The sequence below is a fragment of the Triturus cristatus genome, chromosome 10, assembly GCF_964204655.1.
Source record: "Triturus cristatus chromosome 10, aTriCri1.1, whole genome shotgun sequence".
In the NCBI taxonomy this organism is placed as follows: Eukaryota; Metazoa; Chordata; class Amphibia; order Caudata; family Salamandridae; genus Triturus; species Triturus cristatus.
Genome location: NC_140593.1, coordinates 1,247,330,145 through 1,247,357,705, shown reverse-complemented (window position 1 = coordinate 1,247,357,705; position 27,561 = coordinate 1,247,330,145). Strand labels below are relative to the sequence as shown.

The 27,561-nt window shown below is 51.0% G+C and overlaps 1 protein-coding gene across 1 annotated transcript in view; it reads left to right on the top strand.

The window, feature by feature from the left end:
* The window catches only part of LOC146797202 (ceramide kinase-like), a 269,453-nt gene that overhangs the window by 108,167 nt on the left and 133,725 nt on the right, over positions 1–27,561 (top strand). The window contains exons 2-3 of the mRNA XM_085629912.1: positions 16,337–16,444; positions 20,534–20,656. Coding sequence (XP_085486038.1) covers positions 16,337–16,444; positions 20,534–20,656 — 231 coding nt within the window. The remainder of the gene's footprint in view (positions 1–16,336; positions 16,445–20,533; positions 20,657–27,561) is intronic.

Here is a 27,561-nt window from a genome sequence, read left to right as displayed (position 1 = left end):
AGACACAGAGAAGGCCTACTCCCAACCTGAAAAGGAAAGCCTTGCGGTGGTGTGGGCGTGCGAACACTTCCACGTGTTTATCTACGGAAAACATTTCACCATGGTGACGGACCACCAAGCACTCGTCACCATCTATGGCAATCCACGGTCCAAAATGCCGCCCCGCATTGAACGGTGGGGACTCCGTCTGCAGGAATACACGTTCACCATTGTGCACAAGCCGGGGAAGGCGGCCAACCCAGCCGACTATATGTCGCGTCACCCTGAAGACTCACAGTGTCCCACACCGTCTATGGCAGACGAATACATCCACTTTGTAGTGGATCAGGCGCGGCCACCAGCGGTCCCCCTAGAGGCCATCCTGGACGCCACCCGACAAGATACAATGTTGCAACAGGTGATTCGAAGAGTTCGAACAAACAGGTGGCGGCACGAAGACTCGGAGGACGAGAGCGGTGACACAACAAGGCGTCAGGAGTGGCAAGCATTCCGGAATGTGTGTGAGGAACTATCAGTTACAATGGACGGCCTGTTGTTACGGGATCACCGAATTGTCATTCCTCAGCAACTGAGGCAAGGAGTCGTCAACTTGGCACACGAAAGTCATCGAGGAGTGGTCACGACGAAAAGGGCCCTTCGTGAACGCGTCTGGTTCCCTTTCCTAGACAAAATGGTAGAGCACACTCTGAAAGACTGTCTGCAATGCCAAGTGGTAAGGCAAGGAGACCCGCCAGCCCCACTCCAGATGACGCCCCTACCGCCAGGAGTATGGCAAGAACTAGCAATGGATTTCTATGGCCCCATGCCGTCGGGCAAGTATGTGTTGGTCATAATAGATGAATACTCGCGATTCCCCATCGCCCGGTTTGTGACATCCACCAACGCGGCCGCCACGCTCACCATCCTGGATGAAGTTTTTGCAGCCTGGGGAATACCCACAGAGGTGAAAACGGACAATGGTCCTCCTTTCAACGGCCGGGAATTCAGTGACTTCATGACACTTATGAATGTGCGACACCGACGGATAACACCACTATGGCCGCAGGCCAACGGTACAGCTGAAAGGTTCATGGCCACCCTCAAAAAGACATTCCAGCAGGCCGCTCTGGACAAGAAAGACCCACAAGCGGCACTCAACGATGTACTCCGAGCATACCGGACGACACCGCATGCCACCACAGGCAAATGTCCAGCCACACTCATGCTGGGACGCCCAGTCAGGACACGGATACCCACCTGGGAGGGAGCACTACGACCCATTTCCCCCAGTCGCGTCCATCGGGAAGTGGAAGCCACTGACACAGCTCGCAAAGAAAGCATGAAGACGTATGCGGATGGCAGAAGACGAGCTCGTTCCCTCTCGCTCCACGAAGGAGATTGTGTGGTCGTCAAGCAGGAGCAATGCAAGAAGACGGATAGCAAATTCAGGGCGGAACCTCTGACAGTCATTCGACAGAAAGGCACCATGCTGACAGCGGAGTCGGACAACAGGCGCGTAACCCGAAATGTGTCCCACTTTCAGAAGTGCAGTCCAGCTCTGCAAGAGACGCTTGAGTCGCGAATGACACCACCAAGAGCTCGACAGTCAGAAACACGGAGCGAAGGCGACAGTCACCCGGGACAGGAACCCGGCGCCGGCGCTACTGTAGCGCTTGAAGGACGTACACTTAGACCGCGACAAACAATCCGCCAGCCTAAGCGGCTGATTGAAGAGATGTAACTCTTTAGTGACTCACTTCATTTGCTAACAAAGGGGGAGATGTAGAGATGAGGTGGTCTAGTGGTTGTGAGGGTGGAGTGTAGTGGGTGGAGTAAGAGGAGGACTGCCCCGACAGGAAGAGGCGGAGCAGGGCATAGGAAGGGCAGTGAGAGTAGGGCCACGCTGGTGTAAGGATATAGAAATAAAGAGTCCTGAAGAAACCTATCGTGTCTGTCGTCATTGGCACTGCGAAGACACGACACCGTGTATGCCTCCTTAAGTGGCTCAACACTGCCTTGTACAGAAGGCAAGACCCCTATCGCCGCGGGAATGTCACAAAAAGTGACGTTCCCATGGCGATAGGAGCTTGTACATTGCCCCTAGTAAATAACATTACATTATTCACTATCAGTGTAATAAATAATGTAGTACAATTAGCTGGAATAGGACCTTCCCTGTCAGCTGGGGTATGTAAAAAAATACTCGTGTTAATGTGTAAGTATTTATGTGCGAGGGAAAGTAAAGTCAAAGGGCGCGTGATGTCACTTCCGCTACCCCAGGTTTTTTGCTGAATTTCCCCCCACACTGCAGGGCCCTGTGTAATAACCCTGCCTGCACTCTCTTCTCCCAGCTGGTGAAGCGCTCTTGTGACCGAGACCTCCCGCAGGAGAACATGGAGAGAGGCAGGGAACCAATTCCTTAATGATGAGACGAGCAGAGACCCTACAGCCAAGCTTCCTATCCTGACCGAGAATGTCTTTACAGTGCACCTTCCAGAGTAGGGGAAATCCCAGAAAGTGGTGAAAGCTGTGAGGGGATCATGACCGAAGGTGAGGGCAAATAACGAGTGGGGAATGTAGTCCTTTTTAGGTCGAGCCTGGGCAGCGCATGCGCTGCTCTGAGAGGCATGCTGTATTCAGGTATAGACTTGAAGCTCCGCCCATCTTTTCAATTGTCGATCCGAAATCGTTACTTTTGATTCATGAATAGCCTTAGCAGTCCCTCCTTGGTACCGCCTTGTCTGCATTCGTAACCTTCCATAAGGACTGGACTTTTTACTTGTGTTGTTACACGGTCAACTTTATCTAGTCTGTGAGCACTATTTTATTTCATGATTTTCCAATTCCACCCACGACGTGCTTGTCTACAACGCAGCATACTGCCCGCTTTTATATTTTTATTAGTAATGGCGGCTGGTCCAATTTAACTATAGCAGCCGCGCTTCTTTATTTATTTAATTTGACAGCGCCGTTCGCTTAACTTTAGCGACCGCACTACGGAACCGTTTGGTTTATTTATTTAATATTTTTGGGTGAAATCGCTCCATATGGTGCTTTCACTTTAATGGTGGCTGCCGCCCTTTCTTTAGACGCTGCTCACCGTTTTCAGGTTACAGCGAGCCGAGTCTGACGAAAGGAGTGCGGCCTCCATTGAAGTGAAAGCACTGCATGGGCACTTTTACACAAAAAAAAAATTATGTAGCTGCTCGGGTGTGCTCCCTGCAGCTCCTCACTTCAGGTATGCTCACTGCAGCTGCTCGGCTGGGGTGTGCTCCATGAACCTCGTTGGCTCAGGTGTGTTCACTGCAGCTCCTTATCTCATGTGTGCTCACTGCAGCTGCTAGGTGTGAGAAGTTGGCCAGGTATATGCTGTCCACTAGATATAGTGGGCACCCTGTATCAGTCCAAACAACCCCTTATGGTGATAGGTCAAAGACAACCTTTATTGAAAGCTATCCTAGTGGTAGCTATGGAGAGCAGCCTTTAGGCTAAGTCTAGAAGGAATGTAAAGCAGCTTGTTTTACCTGTCTATAATCTCTTGAATGACCAAATGAAAGGACAACCACACCAGGTATATATTCAAAATATATGTATTTAAGATAAAACACACTCCTCTAGTCTCTTTATGAGACTGGAGTTCGAAGTACTTAATTTACAAGTTAGCAATCAACAGTAATAGCACGAATACACGTTTGGGCCCTAGGGGCGTACCAAACCAAATACCAATAAAGTGGTATAAGAACCATGACTGAACTAGACACAAGGCCTAGAGCCTTTAGAAGCATTTGGGCCCCAAGGAACCACCCAAGGTAGTTACACAGGGGACCCACGGGGACTGTGTGCAGTGTGTGAACACAGCCGCGGGTTCCTGTTAGCTTCTATGGGCAATGTCGCGGTTGGAAATGTAAAGATTAGGGACACTTAGAATCTAATCAGGACCAAACCCTTTTGGACATCAGAAGTTCTAGGGCTAGCACCCACGGGAGCACCAGAGTACTCGTGTTACCTCACCCAGGGAAGCCGGGTGCATAGGTGTCTTTTGGTGTTGGGTCGCGTCGTCAATTCCAATGGAAGCTGGCGAAGAACTGCTGCTGCCGTGAAGAGGAGAAGTGTTCGAAGAGATCCAAGCCTGGATCTAGGATGGAAGGAACCTGAAAGCAGAGGGGACAGAGTCTGCGTCACTAGTCAGTGACCAAGGGCAGGATGGACCAATGCCCACAGATGTCGGGTGCTTCAGGTGAGTTGATGGGTGTCTTGATTATCCAGCCACGAGGTCTAGGAGGCGTCAACGAAGTCCACGAGCCGGATTTGAGCTGTCTCACAAAGTCTGTCGAGTGCTGTAGTGTCGGCGACCAGATTGGACCCAACAAGCCTTGGCAACGGCAAGTCTTGTGGAAAGAGAAGAAGGACGTCGGTGCAGAACAGCAAGGTCTGTGGGACTCACCCAGTGAGGGTAAGTCAGGGCACGTCTGGAGCAACCAGGGAAGCCCAAGCAGAAGAGGAGTCGCCTTCATGGGGACCCACTAGCCAACGGGCTAGCGATTGCGAAGGAGCCTCGAGCGGTCGCACTGGAACCCGGCCCACGGGTCACTCGTGGAGTGGAGGCCAGAGATCTTCAGTGCAGTCAGTGCTCAAGACTGGGGCTACTCGGAGCCCAAAGCAGAACTTCAAGAATAAACAGGAAGTCGATGTACCTGAAATAATACTCGGTGCCCAGGAGTCACGGTTCCACGTCACCCACGATAGCCACGGGCCTCAGCTTTGCTGTGGACTCAGGGTAACCTCGGGGAAATCAGGAAATCCACCTCTGGTGATGCAGAGGCTTTGGCGTCCAACGGGAGCTTCGGAATTGCAGACCGGACAGTTGCTTCTTTGGTGCCTGCTAAGCAGGGGAGTCACTCTTTGACTCCAAGGGAGATTTCTAGTCAGGATAGAACGTCGAAGGTCCAGGATATATTTTGCAGAGTTTCATCCAGGGTAATCTAATGTCGCAAGGACTGGGTTCCCATACTTATACTAAGTTTGGGGGTTGGACATACTCTAGAGACCCACCTATGGGAGGGTTTGGAAAGAGGGGTGGTTACACCCATTTCCTTTGTCCAGTTTTGCGCCAGAGCAGGGGCAGGTAGCCCCTGCAACCGGTTTGAACTGGACTATGCACAGGGACACCAAGTGTGCCCCCAGTGCAGGACTTCAAAGCACCAGAGAGTGCTCCCGCCCAGCCCCAATACACATCTGCCTGTCTGGGGGGGTGGTTACACCTCCCTGGGACAGGAAACCTATTGTCCAGGCCTCCCCTGCCGGAGTTTCGGTCAGCAGCAGGAGGCCAGACCCGTGTCTGTGGCAGAAGCATCCATTTTGTGATGCCAGGGCTGTAGAAAGTCCTACCGGGTTAGACCAGTGTGAACATGTCTCTCCCTCTAGAAGGGTGGAATGCTCCCCCTGCAGCTAGAACTGGCAGGGGGGTAGTATTCCAAAGCGTTTGACACCAAACGCAACATGTTTCCGTGCAGCCATCCCAAAGTTAGCATTTACCGCGAGGTTATAATGCGCTTAAGAGTGTATGGTCAGGCTGCACCACAAACAGCATCAGAGGAGGTACTCCGAACGCTGCAGAGGGGCTCTGCTCATGCAGGGGCACCCTCTCACATAAAAACCAAGCACTCTGCCTTCAGGATTGTTAAGGCCTGCCATAGGAGTGACTTATAGGTTTTATATGTGTGTGCAATGATAGTGATATAGGTAGCCTATACCACAGTAAGGGGTGCAAGCACACCATTACCCAGGCTGCAGTAGCAGACCTGTGGTGCCATTTTGGAGTGCTTCCCTGGGGTGGCATAATACATGCTTCAGCCCCTGGTAGGCCTCTGAGGTACCTATGCTCTAGGTACATAATATACCATATACTAGGGGCTTATAAGGCACTCCAGAATCCAATTAGATATGTACCTAATGTACATGGAAACCATTTTAGAGAGGAAGCAGCTAGGCTGGGGTCCTGATTAGCAGGGCCACAGCCAGACTAAGGTCGAAAAACAGTGAAACACCAGCAAAAAGTGGGGGTAACCGTGTGAAGCAGATCCTACTCTCCTACACTAGGCACGGGTCTGCTCACTGCAGCTGCTTAACTTGGGTCTGCTCACTGCTCAGGGGTGCTCACTGCACCTCCTCACCTCGTGTGTGCGCACTGCAGCTCTGCTCAGGTGTGCTCCCTTCAGCTCGTTGGCTCAGGTCTGCTCCCTTCATCTCGTTGGCTCAGGTGTGCTCCCTTCATCTCGTTGGCTCAGGTGTGCTCACTGGAGCTCGTTGGCTCAGGTGTGCTCACTCGAGCTGCTTGGCTCTTGTGTGTTAACTGCAGCTCCTCTGCTCAGGTGTGCTCACTGCAGCTGCCTGGCTCAGGTGTGCTCACTGCAGCTCCTTTGCTCAGGTGTGCTCATTGGCTCAGGTATGCTCACTGCATCTCGTTGGCTCGGGTATGCTCACTTCATTTCGTTGGCTCAGGTGTTCTCTTTGCATCTCGTTGGCCCAGGTGTGCTCACTGCAGCTCGTTGGCTCAGGCGTGCTCACTGCATCTCGTTAGCTCAGGTGTGCTCACTGCAGCTCCTCTGCTCAGGTGTGCTCACTGCAGCTCCTCTGCTCAGGTGTGCTCACTGCAGCTCCTCTGCTCAGGTGTGCTCACTGCTTCTCGTTGGCTCAGGTGTGCTCACTGCATCTCGTTAGCTCAGGTGTGCTCACTGCATCTCGTTGGCCCAGGTGTGCTCACTGGAGCTCCTCTGCTCAGGTGTGCTCACTGCATCTTGTTGGCTCAGGTGTGCTCACTGCATCTTGTTAGCTCAGGTGTGCTCACTGCATCTCGTTGGCTCAGGTGTGCTAACTGCAGCTCGTTGGCTCAGGTGTGCTCACTGCATCTCATTAGCTCAGGTGTGCTCACTGCATCTCGTTCGCTCAAGTGTGCTCACTGCATCTCGATGGCTCAGGTGTGTTCACTGTAGCTCCTCTGCTCAGGTGTGCTCACTGCAGCTCGTTGGCTCAGGTGTGCTCATTGCATCTCATTGGCTCAGGTGTGCTCACTGCATCTCATTGGCTCAGGTGTGCTCCCTGTAGCTTGTTGGCTCAGGTGTGCTCACTGCATCTCGTTGGCTCACGTATGCTCACTGCATCTCGTTGGCTCAGGTGTGCTCACTGCATCTCATTGGCTCAGGTGTGCCCACTGCATCTCGTTGGCTCAGGTATGCTCACTGCATCTCGTTAGCTCAGGTGTGCTCACTGCATCTCATTGGCTCAGGTGTGCTCACTGCATCTCATTGGCTCAGGTGTGCTCACTGCATCTCATTGGCTCAGGTGTGCTCAATGCACCTCATTGGCTCAGGTTTGCTCACTGCATCTCGTTGGCTCAGGTGTGCTCACTGCATCTCATTAGCTCAGGTGTGCTCACTGCATCTCATTGGCTCAGGTGTGCTCACTGCAGCTCGTTGGCTCAGGTGTGCTCACTGTAGCTCATTGGCTCAGGTATGCTCACTGCATCTCGTTGGCTCAGGTGTGCTCACTGCATCTCGTTGGCTCAGGTGTGCTCACTTCATCTCGTTGGCACAGGTGTGCTCACTGCATCTCCTTGGCTCAGGTGTGCTCACTGCATCTCGTTGGCCCAGGTGTGCTCACTGCAGCTCCTCTGCTCAGGTGTGCTCACTGCATCTTGTTGGCTCGGGTGTGCTCACTGCATCTTGTTGGCTCAGGTGTGCTCACTGCATCTCATTAGCTCAGGTGTGCTCACTGCATCTCATTGGCTCAGGTGTGCTCACTGCAGCTCGTTGGCTCAGGTGTGCTTACTGTAGCTCATTGGCTCAGGTATGCTCACTGCATCTCGTTGGCTCAGGTGTGCTCACTGCATCTCGTTGGCTCAGGTGTGCTCACTGCATCTCGTTGGCACAGGTGTGCTCACTGCATCTCCTTGGCTCAGGTGTGCTCACTGCATCTCGTTGGCCCAGGTGTGCTCACTGCAGCTCCTCTGCTCAGGTGTGCTCACTGCATCTCGTTGGCCCAGGTGTGCTCACTGCAGCTCCTCTGCTCAGGTGTGCTCACTGCATCTCGTTGGCTCAGGTGTGCTCACTGCATCTCGTTAGCTCAGGTGTGCTCACTGCATCTCGTTAGCTCAGGTGTGCTCACTGCATCTCGTTAGCTCAGGTGTGCTCACTGCATCTCGTTAGCTCAGGTGTGCTCACTGCATCTCGTTAGCTCAGGTGTGCTCACTGCATCTCGTTGGCTCAGGTGTGCTCACTGCATCTTGTTAGCTATGGTGTGCTCACTGCATCTCGTTAGCTCATGTGGGCTCACTGCATCTCGTTGGCTCAGGTGTGCTCACTGCATCTCGTTGGCTCAGGTGTGCTCACTGCATCTCGTTGGCTCAAGTGTGCTCGCTGCATCTCGTTAGCTCAGGTGTGCTCACTGCATCTCGTTGGCACAGGTGTGCTCACTGCAGCTCCTCTGCTCAGGTGTGCTCACTGCATCTCGTTGGCTCAGGTGTGCTCACTGCATCTCGTTGGCTCAGGTGTGCTCACTTCATCTCGTTGGCACAGGTGTGCTCACTGCATCTTGTTAGCATCTCGTTGGCTCAGGTGTGCTCACTGCATCTCGTTGGCCCAGGTGTGCTCACTGCAGCTCCTCTGCTCAGGTGTGCTCACTGCATCTCGTTGGCTCAGGTGTGCTCACTGCATCTCCTTGGCTCAGGTGTGCTCACTGCATCTCGTTAGCTCAGGTGTGCTCACTGCATCTCGTTAGCTCAGGTGTGCTCACTGCATCTCGTTAGCTCAGGTGTGCTCACTGCATCTCGTTAGCTCAGGTGTGCTCACTGCATCTCGTTGGCTCAGGTGTGCTCACTGCATCTTGTTAGCTATGGTGTGCTCACTGCATCTCGTTAGCTCATGTGGGCTCACTGCATCTCGTTGGCTCAGGTGTGCTCACTGCATCTCGTTGGCTCAGGTGTGCTCACTGCATCTCGTTGGCTCAAGTGTGCTCGCTGCATCTCGTTAGCTCAGGTGTGCTCACTGCATCTCGTTGGCACAGGTGTGCTCACTGCAGCTCCTCTGCTCAGGTGTGCTCACTGCATCTCGTTGGCTCAGGTGTGCTCACTGCATCTCGTTGGCTCAGGTGTGCTCACTTCATCTCGTTGGCACAGGTGTGCTCACTGCATCTTGTTAGCATCTCGTTGGCTCAGGTGTGCTCACTGCATCTTGTTAGCTCAGGTGTGCTCACTGCATCTCGTTGACTCAGGTGTGCTCACTGCATCTCGTTGGCTCAGGTGTGCTCACTGCATCTCCTTGGCTCAGGTGTGCTCACTGCATCTCCTTGGCTCAGGTGTGCTCACTGCATATCCTTGGCTCAGGTGTGCTCACTGCATCTGCTTGGATCAGGTGTGCTCACTGCATCTCGTTGGCTCAGGTGTGCTCACTGCATCTTGTTGGCTCAGGTGTGTTCACTGCATCTTGTTAGCTCAGGTGTGCTCACTGCATCTTATTAGCTCAGGTGTGCTCACTGCATCTCGTTGGCCCAGGTGTGCTCACTGCATCTCGTTGGCCCAGGTAGGCTCACTGCATCTCGTTAGCTCAGGTGTGCTCAGGTGTGCTCACTGCATCTCGTTGGCCCAGGTGTGCTCACTGCATCTTGTTGGCCCAGGTGTGCTCACTGCATCTTGTTAGCTCAGGTGTGCTCACTGCATCTTGTTAGATCAGGTGTGCTCACTGCATCTTGTTAGATCAGGTGTGCTCACTGCATCTTGTTAGCTCAGGTGTGCTCACTGCATCTCGTTGGCCCAGGTGTTCTCACTGCATCTCGTTAGCTCAGGTGTGCTCACTGCATCTCGTTGGCTCAGGTGTGCTCACTGGAGCTCGTTAGCTCAGGTGTGCTCACTGCATCTTGTTAGCTCAGGTGTGCTCACTGCATCTTGTTAGCTCAGGTGTGCTCACTGCATCTTGTTAGCTCAGGTGTGCTCACTGCATCTTGTTAGATCAGGTGTGCTCACTGCATCTTGTTAGATCAGGTGTGCTCACTGCATCTTGTTAGCTCAGGTGTTCTCACTGCATCTCGTTAGCTCAGGTGTGCTCACTGCATCTCGTTGGCTCAGGTGTGCTCACTGGAGCTCGTTAGCTCAGGTGTGCTCACTGCATCTCGTTGGCCCAGGTGTGCTCACTGCATCTTGTTGGCCCAGGTGTGCTCACTGCATCTTGTTGGCCCAGGTGTGCTCACTGCATCTTGTTGGCCCAGGTGTGCTCACTGCATCTCGTTGGCCCAGGTGTGCTCACTGCATCTTGTTGGCCCAGGTGTGCTCACTGCATCTTGTTGGCCCAGGTGTGCTCACTGCATCTTGTTAGCTCAGGTGTGCTCACTGCATCTTGTTAGATCAGGTGTGCTCACTGCATCTCGTTGGCACAGGTGCGCTCACTGCAGCTGCTCGTCTCACAGGCCCCCTCTTCCCCCACCCCTTTCTCAGGTACTAGAATCAGCCGGCTCTTACCGACAATACCTGAGCCGGCTCCTGCCCTGGTCTGTTCTTCCCGGTGCTGACGTACAGTGGCACCAGGGGGAGGGTGGACAGGGTTCGTTTATATTTACAATGAGTGTTGCTTATGTCTCAGTTGCTGCATCTTGAACGGTGCAGCTCTCGGATATTTGGAGAGAATCAGCCAAGGCCAGTTGTATCTTTTCAGGTGGACAATCCTGCCCCCTGATGAACAGGGCTCCATGCCAGCCTCTCTGTTCCTATAGTGACGGTCATAACAGCCACCGGGGCTTTAAGTGGGGCGGGTCGCTCAGGGTCTCAGGCCTGGCAATAATATCCCTATCGAAACAATGTCCGATTCCTGAAGAATGACTATAAAAAGGGAAACAGCCATTACAACGCGGCAGTTACAACGCATTAAAATTACAACACATTACCATTACAGCGCGGTTGTAACAACACAAGTGCCGTTACAAGGGCAGTGTAAATAGGAGGCAGCAGGGCCTGCTTTAGTGCTGGGGGCGCCCTGTGCAACAGTGTTTGTTGGCGCCCCCCAATAACCACCTCCGTTTCGGATTCCTTCACTACCGCCCTTTAACAGCGCCCCCTCGAGTCTGCATAAGCACTCCCTCTCAGATGTGTTTACATCGTTTTATAGCGTCGTTGCCACTCATACTAGTGTATTGTATCAAAGCACTTTGCATGGCACACACTACACAGGGACAATCAAGCATAGGTGTGTACCTTAGTGTATAGGAAATGTTACATAGGACAGAGGACTACACGGTACAGGCGTCACGTCATCCATTCTGGGAGACAGCAGAGTTTAGCAGTGCTTGGTCTGGAGAAGCGCAAACTCTGGATTTCAGACTGAACACCTTGGTTGGGCTCTTTTTAATAATCAGAACTGATTTCTATCCAAATGAACCCATTTTCCAACGTCAGGATAATGAAAGACGGATAAAATCATAACGCTCTAATCTGTGCCTTGCGGTTTTACGCAGCTCTTTGGTGACAGTTCGCTCACTGTTCTATGTTAGGACTATAATTCATAAACTGCAAGTCACAAAAGGATCTCCCTGGAAAAAAGCAGTAGCCCACGGACCTATTTGTATTATCTGAGCTTTGTGATCTGAATGGTACACGTTCTTTGCAGCAGGCACATTAACCCTCTGCGTTACCTTACCACGAGTCAAAACTTCCACTAGACAAACCTCTGATCTCTCTCTAAGAAGAACATTAATCGCTGGAGTTATCTTGACATTTATACTGTTCCCTGAAAATTTTCTGGTGGCCAGGAATGCAGCAGCAGGTGCTTTTGAAACCACACAGATATGACGCCCCACCCGAAGCCAGCACCCGGTGCGGTCGCACCGATGACACCGCCCTGGGGGAGGCAGCACCAAAATTAAGACCAGGGAGAACCTGGTCTTTAACAGGCGAAACGTGGAGACATTCTTTATTTCTCCATGTTTTTGCTGTTTCCATGTGTGCTGCGTTGTGCTCCATACGTAGAAACATCAAAAGGGCATTGATTGTTTATGTGCAGGAAGGTGACCCTTCCTGCACATAAACAATACTTTAAAAAAATGACATTGGGTAACTTCTATGTGTGCTGCATTCAGCAGAATATATAGAATGACAAAACACGATTTAAAGATTGTTCATGTGCAGGAAGGTCCCCCTTCCTGCACATAAACAATCTTCCCCTCAATGCAGACACCCTTGCACTATGGGGCAAGGGTGCCTGCGTTGGCGCTAGGCTGCTAAATTTAGCGGCAGCACATGGGTAAACGCAGGGCTGCGCCATATCCTTGTAAATATGGTGCGTTAAGCCTCACTCCTCCACTTCCTCGTAAATATTTCCCTTTGGTTTCTATTCCTTCACAACAAGAACATTGTTACTTTTGCATTATCTACAAGCTCATAAGTATCACTCCTATCAGGGGCATGTCTTTAGTGTGTGATATGTCGGATGCAATACCAGAAAGCTCACCCAGAGGCACAGAAGTGCCAGTCAGCTGGGATGCTGTGGGAAGCACAGAATTGTAGTTCGCATGGTTTAAGCCACACCCCTAATTCCATAGGCCACGCCTCCTGGAAAGGATACCTAGTTTTCTCTTCTTGGTCTATCCCTTTTTAGAGGACCTCCCGCTTTTTTCATTGCATTTAAAGACTTGTCAGCCATCCCATAATGCCAGCCCACTGTCAGGCTTTCAGCCAATCAGGATTTGCTGCTGGCTTCAGCTCTCTCGCCACCCCTGGACAGGGGTCCCACCCCCCTTTCTCCACGTCAGAGTTGGGGTTGCTGTAATGTTCCACCTCACCAGGATTGGTGGGGTGAGTGTGGGGTAAAGGCAGGACTGCTTGACCTTGCACCACTTGTGGGGGTGATCCAGCAAGCCCCTTTCGTCTCCACTGAAGAGTTTGTTGATCTAGACCAGGGTCACAACCAATCAATCAGGATTTGTAAAGCGCGGCTACTCGCCCGTGAGGGTCTCAAGGTGCTGTGGGGGGAGCGCAGTGGATCAGGCTGAGTGCTGAGTTCATTCGAAGAGCCAGGTCTTGAGGTCCTTCCTGAATTGTGTCAGCGAGGGTGATTTTCAGAGGAGGATGGGATGGGCGTGGTGTTCCAGGTCTTGGAGGTGAGGTAGGAGAAGGACAATCCTCTGGTTCTGGTCTTGCAGATTCGTGGGACCGGTAGCCATGGAAAGCTGGGCGGAGCGGAGGTGTCTGTTGGGTACGTGGAATGTGAGGCGGTGATTCAGGTATGCGGGTCCGGTGTTGTGAAGGGCCTTGTATGCATGGGTGAGGAGTTTGAAGGTTATTCTTCTGTCGACTGGGAGCCAGTAGAGGTTGCAGAGATGTTGAGTTATGTGGCTGTGACGGGGGACATTGAGGATTAGTCTTGCTTCGGCGTTCTGGACATTCTGGAGTCTTTGGAGGAGTTTCTGGGTGACGCCGGCGTAGAGTGCATTGCCGTAGTCGAGTCTGCTGCTGATGAAGGTATGGATGACTGTAATCCTGTATTCGGTGGGGATCCATCTGAAGGTCTTTCGAAGCGGGTGGAGTGTGTTGCAGCAGGCCGAGGAGACCGTGTTTATCTGGCGGTCCTATCGGAGCAAGGAGTCCAGTACGATGCCGAAGTTTCATGAGTGGTTCGTGGGGGTTGGGGGACTTCCTAGAGCAGAGGGCCACCAGGAGTCGTTCTAAGCAGAGGGGAAGGCACCCAGGATGAGGACTTCTGTCTTCTCCGAGTTGAGCTTCAGGCAGCTGTCCGTCATACAGGCCGCCACAGCATTCATTCCTTCATGGAAGTTGTTCCTGGCAACAGTAGGTTTCTTTGGTGAGGGAGAGGATCAGCTGGGTGTCGCCTGCGTAGGAGACGATGTTGAGCCCCTGGTTCCTGATGATGGCTGCGATGGGAGCCATGTAGACATTGAAGAGGGTGGGGCTGAGGGAGGAGCCCTGGGGTGCTCCGCAGCTGATCTTTGTCGGTTTTGAGAAGTATGGTGGGAGTCTAACCCTTTGTGTTCTTCCGGTGAGCAAGGAGCGGCTCCAGTTAAGGGCCTTGTCTTGGACCAGCATTGTGGAGTCTTGTGGCTAGGGTGTGGTGGGAGATGGTGTTGAAAATCATCGAGAGATCCAGTAGGTCGAGGGCTGCGGTTTCGCCCTAGTCGAGGACGGAGTGGATGTCGTCGGGGGCAGTGAGGAGTGCGGTCTCAGTGCTATGATTGCTTCGGAATCCAGATTGGGAGATGTCCAGGACAAAGTTGGTTTCGAAAAAGTCGGTGAGCTAGGTGTTTTCGATGACCTTGGCTGGGAAGGGTAGCAGGGAGATAGGCCTGAAGCTCTTGGGGTCTGTCGGGTCTGCGGAGGGTTTCTTCAGGAGGGGGTTGATCTCTGCGTGTTTCCAGTCATCGGGGAAGGTAACAGTTTCTAGGAAGCAGTGGATGGTTCGGCACAGCTCGGGTCAGATGGTGGAGGCGATTCTGTGGAAGATGCAGTGGGGGCAGGGGTCCGAAGGTGCTCCGGAGTAGATGCTTTTCATGGTGTCGCTGTGGTGAGTGGGGACCAGCTGTGCAAAGTCAGTTGGGGGGTGGTGGGAGTCAGTTGTGGTGGTTGCTGGCATGGTGGGGTGGTCCTGGGTGTCAAAGTTGTCGTAGATGGTCTTGATCTTGCAGTAGAAGAAGGTGCCGAGGTCTCGGGAGGGTGGGACATCTTTGGCCTCGCTGTTGGGTTTGGCGAACTCCTTGATGATGCTGAAGAGTTCTTTGTTATTGTGTGAGTTTGTTGGTGATTCTATTTTGGAGGGCCTTCTTTCTTGTTGTTTTGATGAGGTGGTGGTGTGTGGTGGTGTCTGCTTTGAAGGCGGTGTGGGCTTCCTGGGGTTTTGTTGTTCCTCCCTGTCTTCCGGAGCTGTCTACAGGTGCGTCTGGAGAACAGCTCGAGCCACACTGTCCTGTGCAGAGGGGCAGTGAGCAGAGCAGGGCATGCAGGGAAGGAAGAGACACAGCAATGTCTGCATCTGTCTCAGTGACGTGCCACGCCCCTGGACATTCAAAGGAACAGAAGAACCATTTACCACATTCTGGGATCAAAAGCCACACCCCATAAATCCCCCACCATGGGACACCCCTTGACCTGCACAGGCAGTCTTCACAACATGATTTCTAACAGTGCTAGGAGATCAAAAAGTTAGGGAACACTAAACTTGTAAAATCTGATTACCATAATCCATGAGGTCACAACATCAGATTAGAACTATGACATCACAACATTAGATCAGACGTCTATGATGTCACGTATCAGACTGGAGGTCTGTGCCATCATTTTATCATATTATAGGTCTGTGACATCACTATATCAGATTGGTAGGTCTATGTTGTCACTATATTAGACTGGAGGTCTGTGATGTCACTATATCACATTAGAAGTCTATGATGTCACTATTACAGATTAGACGTCTATGATGTCACTATATAAAATTGGGGTCTATGATGTAACTATATGAGATTAGAAGTCTATTAAGTCACTATATCAGAATAGAAGTCTATGATGTCACTATATCCTACTGGAGGTCTGTGATGTCACTATATCACAGTAGAGGTCTATGGCGTCATTGTATCAGATTAGAAGTCTAGGATGTCATTAGATCAAACTGGAAGTCTGTGACATCACCATGTCACATTAGAGGTCTATGACATCCTTATATCAAATTGGGGGTCTATGATGTCACTATGTCAGACTGGAGGTCTGTGACGTCAAACAGATTACAGGTCTGTGATGTCACTATATCAGAAGAGGTCTGTGACGTCACTATATAAGATTGGGGTCTTTGATGCAACTATATCAGGCTGGAGGTCTGTGACATCATTGTGTAAGATTACAGGTCTGTGACTTTGTTATATCAGATTGGAAGTCTATGATGTAACTGTATCAGATTAGAAGTCCATGATGTCACTGTACCAGATTAGAAGTTTATGATGTCACTGCATCAGATTGGAGGTGAAGGCGTCATAATAGGTGAGTGTGGGAGCAGGAGGGGGCTGAGTAAGCTTGGTGTGACTTGAAAAGGTGGGAGTGCTCCCAGTAGGAGTCGGTGGTCTCAGGAAGGAGGGGTCTCGGCGGTAGGCGGGTGGGTTGGCTCAAGAGTAGTTGCAGGAACCTGCTTCTGGACAGTTCTGACTCTGCTCCAGCAGTGCCCATCATACACCCACCCCTGCTGGGGAGACTCCCTTGTGTAGAGGACGACGGCAGGGAGTGTCAGGGCGAGAGTCCGACTCCTGTCAGTAGCTTCGATCCTGATGTTGGCATTCTCTGTCCCTCTGGCAGGATACTCACTTCTCTTCCTCTCCGTTGCAGGTCAGAGCTTCCGCATGCCAGTCACTGAGGTCATCCAGGTCTGTGTGGGCAAGAGGGATGTCTCGGACCTAGACCCACGACCCTCCATACCAGAGAACCAGTTCACGGGTGAGCAGAGAGTGACAGGGGAGGGGGATCCACAGTGCCACGTGCCCCCAGCTTCAGGGTACACAAAAGGGTGGTTGGAGGGGGAGCCCTTCTGTCACCAGTGAGGAGTGCACTTATACAGAAATAGTGTTTGTTCATTTTTTAATGAAATTGATTTATTTGACTACATTATTTCAGTTTTTTTTTCTTGTTACAATTCTTGTATTTTCTCAAGTATCTATTTCCATTGCTTGAAATGCTCAGAGTCTTCGGGTAGTCCTCATACTCTGATTTTGTTCCTCCTTGTTCCTGTCTTTATATGTGACAAAGACCCCTCCTGCAGACATACTTTAAAGCGGTGTCTTAAAGAAAGACTCTTACCACTCCTGTGATACCCTGTAGAAGGTGTTATTGCCCATCAGTTGTACTGGTACGACAACCCAGGCCAAGGCTGAAGCTGTGATCAAGAGGGAGGCCAGGGGGAGTAAGGCCTGGGACAAGGAACGAAAACGGGATTACCGAAGCAATCTGAACTTTACCAACTCATTTCCCTTCTCCGTTGTCAGAATTGAGGGCATACACAAGCCAGACAGCAGCTTTGCGCAAAAGAAACAATACAGAAGTCATAAACGGAAAGCACGCGACACCATGAGTGTACTGTTATGAAAAATATCTCAATCACCGGTTTTGAGAGAGCAAATAAAACCCAATTGCCAAATGTCGTCGGAAATTAAGAATTAACATCAGTCTGCTAATGAGATCCCTCACACCTCAGCTCACGAGGCAGTCACACCTGTAGTAGAGCATCCTTGAATATGTTCAGGCAACTCCTTAAATGAGAGGTCACAGCCAAAACAAATGGTTGCCCTTATCCAGAGGCTCAAGGTAGAAAGAGAAGAAACACCTTTCTCTGCCCCACCAAAGTTCACAAAGAGATTGTTATATCTATGGAAAGACAGCCTTTCTAAATGGATAGACACAGCCCCAGCACAGCAAACATCCAGGATATACAAGACGACCTGTTTAAAAATTAAGAGGGCTAGTGTGGGGAACCAGAAGGTTACATTCAGCCACGCGAGGAGAACCCCTTCTCCAGATGTGCTGGAACCATCAAGTTGTGGTTCCTGAGCAATCTCCTCCGTCACAAGAATCTTTAGCTGGTGCAGACGAGAGGTTGGATCCCACTACCAGAGAATATATTTCAACACAGAGCCCAAGGTGAGACACAGAACAACAAAACTGTGGAAAACTAGAAGAAAGCATAAGACACGAGGAAGTAAAGACCCAGCAATCCTGAAGACAGGAGCACATCCACCCCCTGACAAAGGGAAAGCAGCTCGCCCTCTACCCATGGACATGCATCCAGCTGTGAGCCGGAGCTGGCTGGCGACACAGCGAGGTCGTCGAGTGAGAATGGATGTAACCGGCCGGTCCTGAGGCAAAGATACCTGTCCCACATCTGCCTCAGTGAATCGAAGGCCCTGAGTTGGTCACAGACTGGATTTCTTTGGGTTGATCAGGAGCCGCAGTGAGGACAGGAGCTTGCAAACAGCCTGTACATCTGCCAAGGACTGCACCAGCTGAGTGCCTGGATACCCCTCGGGTGGTAAGCGCTATACAAATCCACATGACCATTCCATTGATGTGAAGGAATAATATGGGCCTGGAGAAAACCCTCAAGGCTTGTTTCATGATGAAGTGGCGGACCTTGAACTGAGAATGATTGGACAGAAGCGGAAACGCTGGGACTTTTGATGAGGAAGTCACATGGGGAACGTTTCAATATAAACACCTTCCAAAGCCACCTAAAATGTATTCGCAAGATTGACAGCTTACAGCCTGAAAAGTGTCCATCTTGAAATGGGTTGTTCGGACAAACTGATTGCGCCCTTCAAGTAGATGATTCGATAAAACCCCCCGGAACAGGTCGGTACTAGGAAGACACGAGAATACCCATGGCCTGTTCTTCTTTGGGAACTGGAGTGAAGGCTCTCTTATCCCAAACAGGTTGCATCTCTGAGATCTAAATCTCTAGTTTCTTCAGCGAGTGGGGCCAAGGAGCTACAAGAGACCCCAAATCTGTAGAGAATTTGATCCTGTTCCCCCTTTGGTGATGACAATACCCCAGATGTCTGAGGTGATCTGACTCCAGCTGCTGAGAGAGGATCTCGGCTTCCCTCAACCAGTGCGAAGCAAGAGATGAGGCTCGGACACTGTGAGAGTTAGGAGCGGTTTGGTTCGAGGAAAGATCTGAAGGTGGTTTAGATGATCTTAATTCCTGCCTCTGAACTCACGTGCACCGCCTTGAGGTTCGTTCGATGCCTGTCGCTGACTGTGACATTACTCAGCCCCAGACTTGATGGAGGGCTTGGACGACTCAGAACCGTTCACTGCTGAACTGAAAGGTAAATAATGCTTTCCCCTTTGAAAGGCTTCGAAGGAACAAGGAGCGCCCAAGAAAGTTAGATGACGCCCAACCCTTCACTGTGCAATCATGGGTCCAACCATGAGGTTTAGCAGCAATCGATGCTTCAGAAGGAGAAGCAATGGCCGAGGTCCTGAGACTCTTGAGGCTTCTGCCGTGAGGTCCTGAGACTCTTGAGGTTCCTATCCTCAGGCCCTGAGGCTTCCCCTGAGGTCCTGAGACTCTTGAGGTTTCTATCCTCAGGCCCTGAGGCTTCCCCTGAGGCTTCTGCCCTCAGGCCCTGAGGCTCTTGAGGTTTCTATCCTCAGGCCCTGAGGCTTCCCCTGAGGCTTCTGCCCTCAGGCCCTGAGGCTCTTGAGGTTTCTATCCTCAGGCCCTGAGGCTTCCCCTGAGGCTTCTGCCCTCAGGTCATGAGACTTTTGAGGTTTCTATCCTCAGGCCCTGAGGCTTCCCTTGAGGATGGCCTCTCCCTTACCCACCACCGGGCCCAGGGGATGCTGTGTCCAGGCCCTGAGGCTTCCCCTGAGGCTTCTGCCCTGAGACTCTCTTGAGGTTTCTATCCTCAGTCCCTGAGGTTTCCCCTGAGGCTTCTGCCTCGAGGTCCTGAAACTCTTGAGGTTTCTATCCTCCGGCCCTGAGGCTTCCCCTCAGGCTTCTGCCGTGAGGTCCTGAGACTCTGGAGGTTCCTATCCTCAGGCCCTGAGGCTTCCCCTGAGGATGGCCTCTCCCTTCTCCACCACTGGGCCCAGGGGATGCTGTGTACAGGCCCTGAGGCTTCCCCTGAGGCTTCTGCCCTCAGGTTCTGAGACTCTCTTGAGGTGTCTATCCTTGGGCTCTGAGGCTTCCCCTGAGGCTTCTGCCCTGAGGTCCTGAGACTCTTGAGGTTTCTATCCTCAGGCCCTGAGGCTCCCCTGAGGTTTCTGCCCTGAGGTCCTGAGACTCTTGAGGTTTCTATCCTCAGGCCCTGAGGCCTCCCTGAGGCTTCTGCCCTGAGGTCCTGAGACTCTTGCGGTTTCTATCCTCAGGCCCTGAGGCTCCCCTGAAGCTTCTGCCCTGAGGCCCTGAGACTCTTGAGGTTTCTATCCTCAGGCCCTGAGGCTTCTGCCCTCAGGTCCTGAGACTCTTGAGGTTTCTATCCTCAGGCCCTGAGCCTCCACTGGGACATCTGTCTTCAGGTTCTGAGGCTTTCCTCTGAATTCCCTGCTGAGGCCTGAAGGTTCCCTAAGAATGCCTCCCTGCCTGAACCCCCTTCTTACCCTCAGTGTTTCTCCATTGCTCACTGACTCCTCCTCTGGCTCTCAGTGTGCTCATTGGTCACTAACTCATCTTTCTCTCACTGTTCTCATTGGTCACTAACTCATCTGTCTCTATGTTCTCACTGGTCACTGACTAATCTTGTCCTCAGTGTTTTGATTGGTCGCTGGCTCTTCTTGTCCTCACTGTGCTCATTGGTCACTGACTGGTCCTCACTGTGCTCGTTGGTCACTGACTCATCGTCCTGCTCTGTGTTCTTATTGGTCACTGACTAATCTTCTTGTCCTCAGTGTTTTGATTGGTCACTGGCTCTTCTTGTCCTCAGTGTTCTTTTAGTCCCTGATTCATCTTGTTCTCGGTGTTCTCATTGGTCACTGACTCATGTTGTTCTCACTGTGCCCATTGGTCACTGACTCCCTTGTCCCCCTCAGTGTTCTACGTGAAGAGGGGCAAGAAGCGGCAGTGGTCCCTGGAGACGCTCCTGTTCGCAGCCCAGGACCGAGACCTCAGTCTTCAGTGGGTGCTGCTCCTGCAGCAGAGAACTCAGCAGTATGGTGAGTACTGGGAGCAGGGAGGGTAGAGGGCATGGAACCATGGGAGAGGAGGGCAGAGTGCACTGAAGCATGGGAGAGGAGGGCAGAGGGCATAGAAGCATGGGAGAGGAGGACACAGGGCATGGCACCATGGGAGAGGAGGTCAGAGGGCATGAAAGTATGGGAGAGGAGGGCAGAGTGCATGGAAGCATGGGAGAGGAGGGCAGATTGCATGGAAGCATGGGAGAAGAGGGCATGAAGCATGGGAGAGGAGGGTAGAGGGCATGAAAGCATGGGAGAAGAGGGCATGGAAGTATGGGAGTGGAGGGTAGAGGGCATGGAAGCATGGGAGAGGAGGACACAGGGCATGGCACCATGGGAGAGGAGGTCAGAGGGCATGAAAGGATGGGAGAGGAGGGCAGAGTGCATGGAAGTATGGGAGAGGAGGGCAGAAGGCATGGAAGCATGGGAAAAGAGGGCATGGAAGCATGGGAGAGGAGGACAGAGAGCATGGAAGCATGGGAGAGAAGGGCAGAGGGCATGGAAGCATGGGAGAGGCGGGGATGGGAGCGTGGGAGAGGAGGGTAGAGGGCTTTGAAGCATGGGAGAGGAGGGCATAAGGAATGGAAGCATGGGAGAGTAGGGCAGAGGGCATAGGAGAGCAGGGTAGAGGGCATGAAAGCTTAGGAGAGGAGGGTAGAGGGCTTTGAAGCATGGGAGAGGAGAGAATAGGAAATGGAAGCATGGGAGAGTAGGGCAGAGGGCATGGGAGAGTAGGGCAGAAGGTATGGAAGCATGAGAGAGGAGTGTAGAGGGCATGGTAGTATGTGGCCAGAGGGCATGGAAGCATTGGCGGAGGGTAGTATTCCAAAGCGTTTGACACCAAACACGACATGTTTTGAGGCAGCCATTCCAAAGTTAGCATTTACTGCGTGGTTATAATGCACTTAAGAGTATATGGTATGGCTGTATCACAGAACAGCCATAAGGAAGTATTTCTGAAAGCTGTAGAGGGGCTCAGCTCATGCTTGGACACCCACTCTGTCAAGGCCTGCCATAGGAGTTGCTTATAGGTTTGTATGTTTCTGTCTGTATATATATATATATGTGGATATAGGTAGCCTATACCACTGTAAGGGGTGCAAGCACACCCTTACCCAGGCTGCAGTAGCAGACCTGTGGTGCCATTTTGGAGTGCTTGCCAGGGGTGGCATAATACATGCTGCAGCCCCTGGTAGGCCTCTGAGGTACCTATGCCCTAGGTACATAGTATACCATATATTAGGGGCTTATAAGGCACTCCAGAATCCAATGAGATATGTACCAAATGGACATGGAAACCATTTTAGAGAGGAAGCAGCTAGGCTGTGGTCCTGATTAGCAGGGCCACAGACAGACTAAGGTCGAAAAACAGTGAAACACCAGCAAAAAGTGGGGGTACCCATGTGAAGCAGATCCTACTCTCCTACACAACCCCCCTCCCCCCCAACGCAGGGACATTAAACTAACCTTGACCAGTTGAGTCTTCATGTTCTAAGTGGAAATACCTAGAGAGTCCATCTGCATGGTTACTCCCAGGTCTATGTTCCACTGTAAAGTCCATCCCCTGTTGGGAAATGGACCAACTAGCAGTTTGGGGTTTTCACCCTTCATTTGTTTTAGCCATAAGAGGGGCTTATGGTCTGTCTGAACAAGGAAGTGAGTACCAAACAAGTATGGTCTCAACTTCTTCAGAGCCCAAACCACAGCAAAGGCCTCCCTCTCAATGGCTGACCAACGTTTCTCTCTAGGGGTCAGCCTACTGCTTATGAAAGCTACCGGCTGATCCTGGCCTTCTTCATTCAACTGTGACAGTACAGCCCCAACCCCCAATTCAGATGCATCAGTTTGGACAATGAACTTCTTGGAGTAGTCAGGACAGAATGGGAGCAGTACACATTGCCTGCTTCAGGTCATCAAACGCCTTTTGACAGCTAGCTGTCCACTGAACCATTTTGGGCATTTTCTTAGAAGTTAAGTCATTCAAGGGTGTCACTATTGATCCATACCCTTTGACAAATCTCCTATAGTACCCAGTCAGGCCTAAGAAGGCTCTCACCTGAGTCTGGGTAGTTGGAGCAACCCAGTCCATTATGGTCTGGATTTTGCTCTGCAATGGTTGAACCTGGCCTCCACCTACAAGGTGGCCCAGGTACACAACCTGACTCTGCCCTATCTGGCACTTAGTAGCCTTGGTAGTTAGGCCTGCTTTTTGCAGGGCCTTTAAAACATTCCTTAGGTGGACCACGTGATCCTCCCAGGTGGAGCTAAAGACAGAAATATCATCTAGCTATGCTGCACTAAAGCTTCCAGACCTGTGAGAACTGTATTCATCAATCTTTGGAAAGTGGCAGATGCATTCTTCAAACCAAAGGGCATTACCACAAATTGATAGTGCCCACTAGGGGTAGAAAATGCTGTCTTTGGCTTTGCATCATCAGCTTGTCTGATCTGCCAGTAGCCAGCTGTCAAGTCAAATGTGCTAAGGTACTTGGCTGAGGCCAAAGTATCTATAAGCTCATCTGCCCTTGGGATTGGATGGGCATCAGTCCTAGTGACTGCATTTAGACCCCTGTAGTCCACACAAAACGTCATCTCTCTTTTTCCACCACTGGTGTGAGGTTTTGGCACAAGGACCACTGGACTAGCCCAAGGGCTATCTGAGGGTTCAAGAACACCCAAATCCAACATTTTCTGAACTCCTGTCCTGATACAGTCCCTGACATGGTCAGGTTGCCTATAAATCTTATTTTTAATAGGCAGACTGTCCCCAGTGTCCACTTCATGAGTGCACCAGGTAGTCTGACTTGGAGTCAGTGAGAACATGTGTCTAAACTGATTGAGCACCTGTCTGCAATCAGTTTGTTGCTGGGCAGTGAGGCTCCCTGCCAAGGCTACACCATCAACTTACCTATCATCAGGGTTCTGTGAGAGGAGGTCAGGGAGTGGGTCACTCTCTTCCTCCTGTCCCTCATCAGTAGCCATGAGCAAGCCCATGTTAGCCTTGTCCACATATGGCTTTAGCCTGTTGACATGGAGAACCCTGTGGGGACTCCTGGGAGTTCCTAGGTCTACTAAATAAGTAACCTCTCCCTTCTGTTCAACAATAGTGTGGGGTACACTCCACTTGTCCTGGAGAGCTGCTGGGGCTACAGGCTCCAACACCCATACTTTCCGTCCTGGCTGATGAACAGTCAGTACAGCCTTTTGGTCATGCCAGGCTTTTTGCAGTTCCTGGCTAGCCTTAAGGTTTTTGGTTGCCTTTTTCATGTACTCAGCCATCCTGGAGTGGAGACCAAGTACATAGTCCACTATGTCTTGCTTTGGGGGCTTGAGAGGTAACTCCCATCCTTCCTTCACCAAACACAATGGACCCCTGACAGGGTGACCACACAGAAGTTCAAATGGGCTGTAGCCAACCCCCTTCTGAGGCACCTCCCTGTATGCAAATAAAAGGCAGGGCAAGAGCAGGTCCCATTTTCGCCTAAGCTTCTCTGGGAGTCCTCTGATCATGCCCTTTAAGGTTTTGTTGAATCTCTCAACTAAACCATTGCATTGTGGGTTATAGGGTGTGGTGAACTTGTAGTTCACTCCACACTCCTTCCACATTGCAGTCAAGTAACTAGACATGCAGTTTGCACCCCTGTCAGATACTACCTCCTTAGGAAAGCCTACTCTTAAGAACACACTCAAGAGAGCTCTTGCCACTACAGGTGCTGTAGTGGTCCTTAGGGGAATTGCTTCTGGATACCTGGTGGCATGATCCACTACCACCAGTATAAATCTGTACCCAGATGCTGTTTGGGGATCCATGGGACAAACAATGCCAATCCCTACCCTTTCAAAGGGCACCCCCACCACAGGTAGTGGTATCAGGGGGGCCTTTGTAGTGCCACGTGCTTTGCCACTGGCTTGGCAGGTTACACAGGAGCGACAAAACTCCTTTGTGTCTTCAGACATGTGAGGCCAGAGAAAGTGAGGAACAACTCTGTCCCAAGTCTTTTTCTGGCCCATGTGTCCTGCTAGAGGAAAATCATGGGCTAGTGTCAATAGGATACCCCTAAACTTCAGAGGTATAACCAACCTCCTGGATGCACCAGGCTTGGGGTCTCTACTCTCTGAGTATAGGAGTCCATCATCCCAATAAACGTTATGGGTGCCACTAGCATTCCCAGCAGCCTTATCAGCAGCTTGCTTTCTTAGGGGTTCAAGAGAGGGGCAGGTTTTCTGCTCCTGGCTCAGATCAGACCTGGAAGGGCCCCCTGTGCCCAAGAACTCAACCTGGTCAGGTTCAAGCTCCTCTGGGACAGTTCCTTCTTCAGGCTCAAGATCATCTCCCTGAGGAGACTGATCAGTATCCTGAGACAGGTGGGAATGCTCTGCCTTAACCCTACTGCTCCTCCTCTTGTGAGGCACCTGGTCCATTATTCCAGAATCCAGGGTCTGTCCAGTTTTAGACATTTTTGCCTGTGATCTGGCCACAGCAAAGACATGTGCAGGGATCCCTAACATTTCTGCATGTGTCTTGAGCTCCACTTCAGCCCAAGCTGAAGTCTCTAGATCATTGCCAAGCAAGCACTGTACTGGTAGGTCTGCACTTACCACAACCTTCTTAAGACCAGTTACCCCTCCCCAGGAGAAGTTAACAACTGCCAGAGAATGGTCTGTTATGACATTGCTAGCATTGGTCACTTGGTACATTTCTCCAACTATAATATGCCCAGGATCCACAAGATCTTTTGTCACCATTGTGACACTTGCTCCTGTGTCCCTGAATGCCCAAACTTCTACTCCGTTAATTAAAGGCTGCTGTCTGTATTTGCCCAAGTTACTGGGACTCATTACTGACAAGCACAGCCTGAGTTGGTACTCTGACTAGGCCAGAGTCCATCTCAGAACCCAGGGTCAACCCTAATACACCCTTATTCTGTGTATTCCCACCACCAATTGTAACTGCACTAGGGGGAGCAGGTGCCTTAGGGGCATTGGTGGGGGCTGGAGTATTTTCTTTGGCCTTGGTGCAGTCACTAGGCCAGTGAGTTTTCTGTTTACAGATTTTGCACCAAGGTTTCTTTTGCCCTTTACCCTTTCCTGACTGTGAATCCCCACCTGAAGAAGATTTTTGGGGCCCTTGAGAAAACTGCTGGTCTTTACCCTTGTCCCCACCCTTGTCAGAGTTTTTGGAATCTTGCTTATTTGGGTCACCACCTTGGTTCTGTACCTTCTGCCTCACCCTGGTTCTGACCCATTTGTCTGCCTTCTTTCTCAATTCTTGGGGAGAGGTCGGATCCGAGTCTACCAGGTACTGGTGCAACAGCTGATTTTGATAGTTATTAAGAATCTGCTCCCTCATTATCAGATTGTACAATCCTATGAAGTCACACACTTTACTGCCCAATAACCAACCCTCCAGAGCCTTAGCAGCACACTCAACAATGTCAACCCAGTCCTGATTTTGTGCCTTTTGGGTGTCTCTGAACTTCAATCTGTATTTTTCAGTGGTTAGGCCAAACCCATCTATCATTGCACTTTTCAAGACTTTGTAGTCATCAGCATCCTCTTCTCTTACAGTGAGGAGCTTGTCTCTACCTTTGTCTGCAAAGGAGAGCCATAAGATTGCTGCCCACTGACCTTGAGGGATCTTCTGTACTTTACAGGCCCTCTCCAAGGCAGTTATCCATTTGTGGATGTCATCCCCACTCTGGTAGGGAGGGACAATCTTACTTAGGTTTCTATGGTCATAAGACCTCTCCCTATCTCTAGGGAAATTGCTGCCACCAAGGGACTCTAGTTCCTCCTGTTTACTAGCTCTGTAGAGCTCCAGGGTGTCCCTATCTAAGGCCATCTGCTGCTTTCTGAGATTGAACTTGTCTTGCTCATACTTCACCAGTCTCTCTCTCTTCTCCTGGGAGGTTTCCCTCCCTCTGTGAGAAGAAACCGAGGTTCCTATAGAGGAGTTAGACTGAATAGATCCCCTTGACAGAGATCTATCCCTTCTAGCCCTGTTGTCAGGCCTACCAGGAGCAATAAAGGAAGTGGCATTATTGTCATCATCCTCATCCTGGAGGTCTGTGTTCACCAGAGTCTGGTCATTGTCACCAGTCTGGTCAGCATTAGAGTTAGGGTCAGGGGAGTTTCCACCCCTAGACCCACCCTCAGGTGCTGCCCCACCCACACTGTCTACATCATCAGGCCGACTAGGCCCTGTGATATCATCCAGTTTCAGTATCTTTATGAGGTGCTGGGTGGATGGACTTTTGCCTGTCTTCAGCTTCCTAATGGAACATAAGGCCCTAAGTTGAGCAAAGGAGAGATCCTCATAGCTATAGGGGAGGAGCTCACTGGTTCCTGGCTGGTTAGACATTACTAATGTGGTGTATTGCACTACCTACACTAGTGTGGCCTACTAAACTCTCTTGAGTTGTAGAAAGGGTGTGCTATCCCTTAACACACAACTCTAAGTTCAGTAGAACTTACTGTAGCTAAACTTGATATTATATGTACCTTAGGTACCTTTAGTGGTTTTCAGTTGATCAATTCAATTGAGATTATCTGGTAAAACAATAGCAAGCTGGAATCCCACACGCTGCACACCAATGTGAGAAGGTGGCCTGATATATGCTGTCCACTAGTTCTACTGGGCACCTTGTATCAGTCCAAACAACACCTTATGGTGATAGGTTAAAGACAACCTTTATTGAAAGCTATCCTAGTGGTAGCTATGGAGAGCAGCCTTCAGGCTAAGTCTTGAAGGAATGTAAAGCAGCTTGTTTTACCAGTCTATAATCTCTTGAATGATCAAATGAAAATACAACCACACCAGGTATATATTCAAAATATATGTATTTAGGATCAAACACACCCCTCTAGTCTCTTTATGATACTGG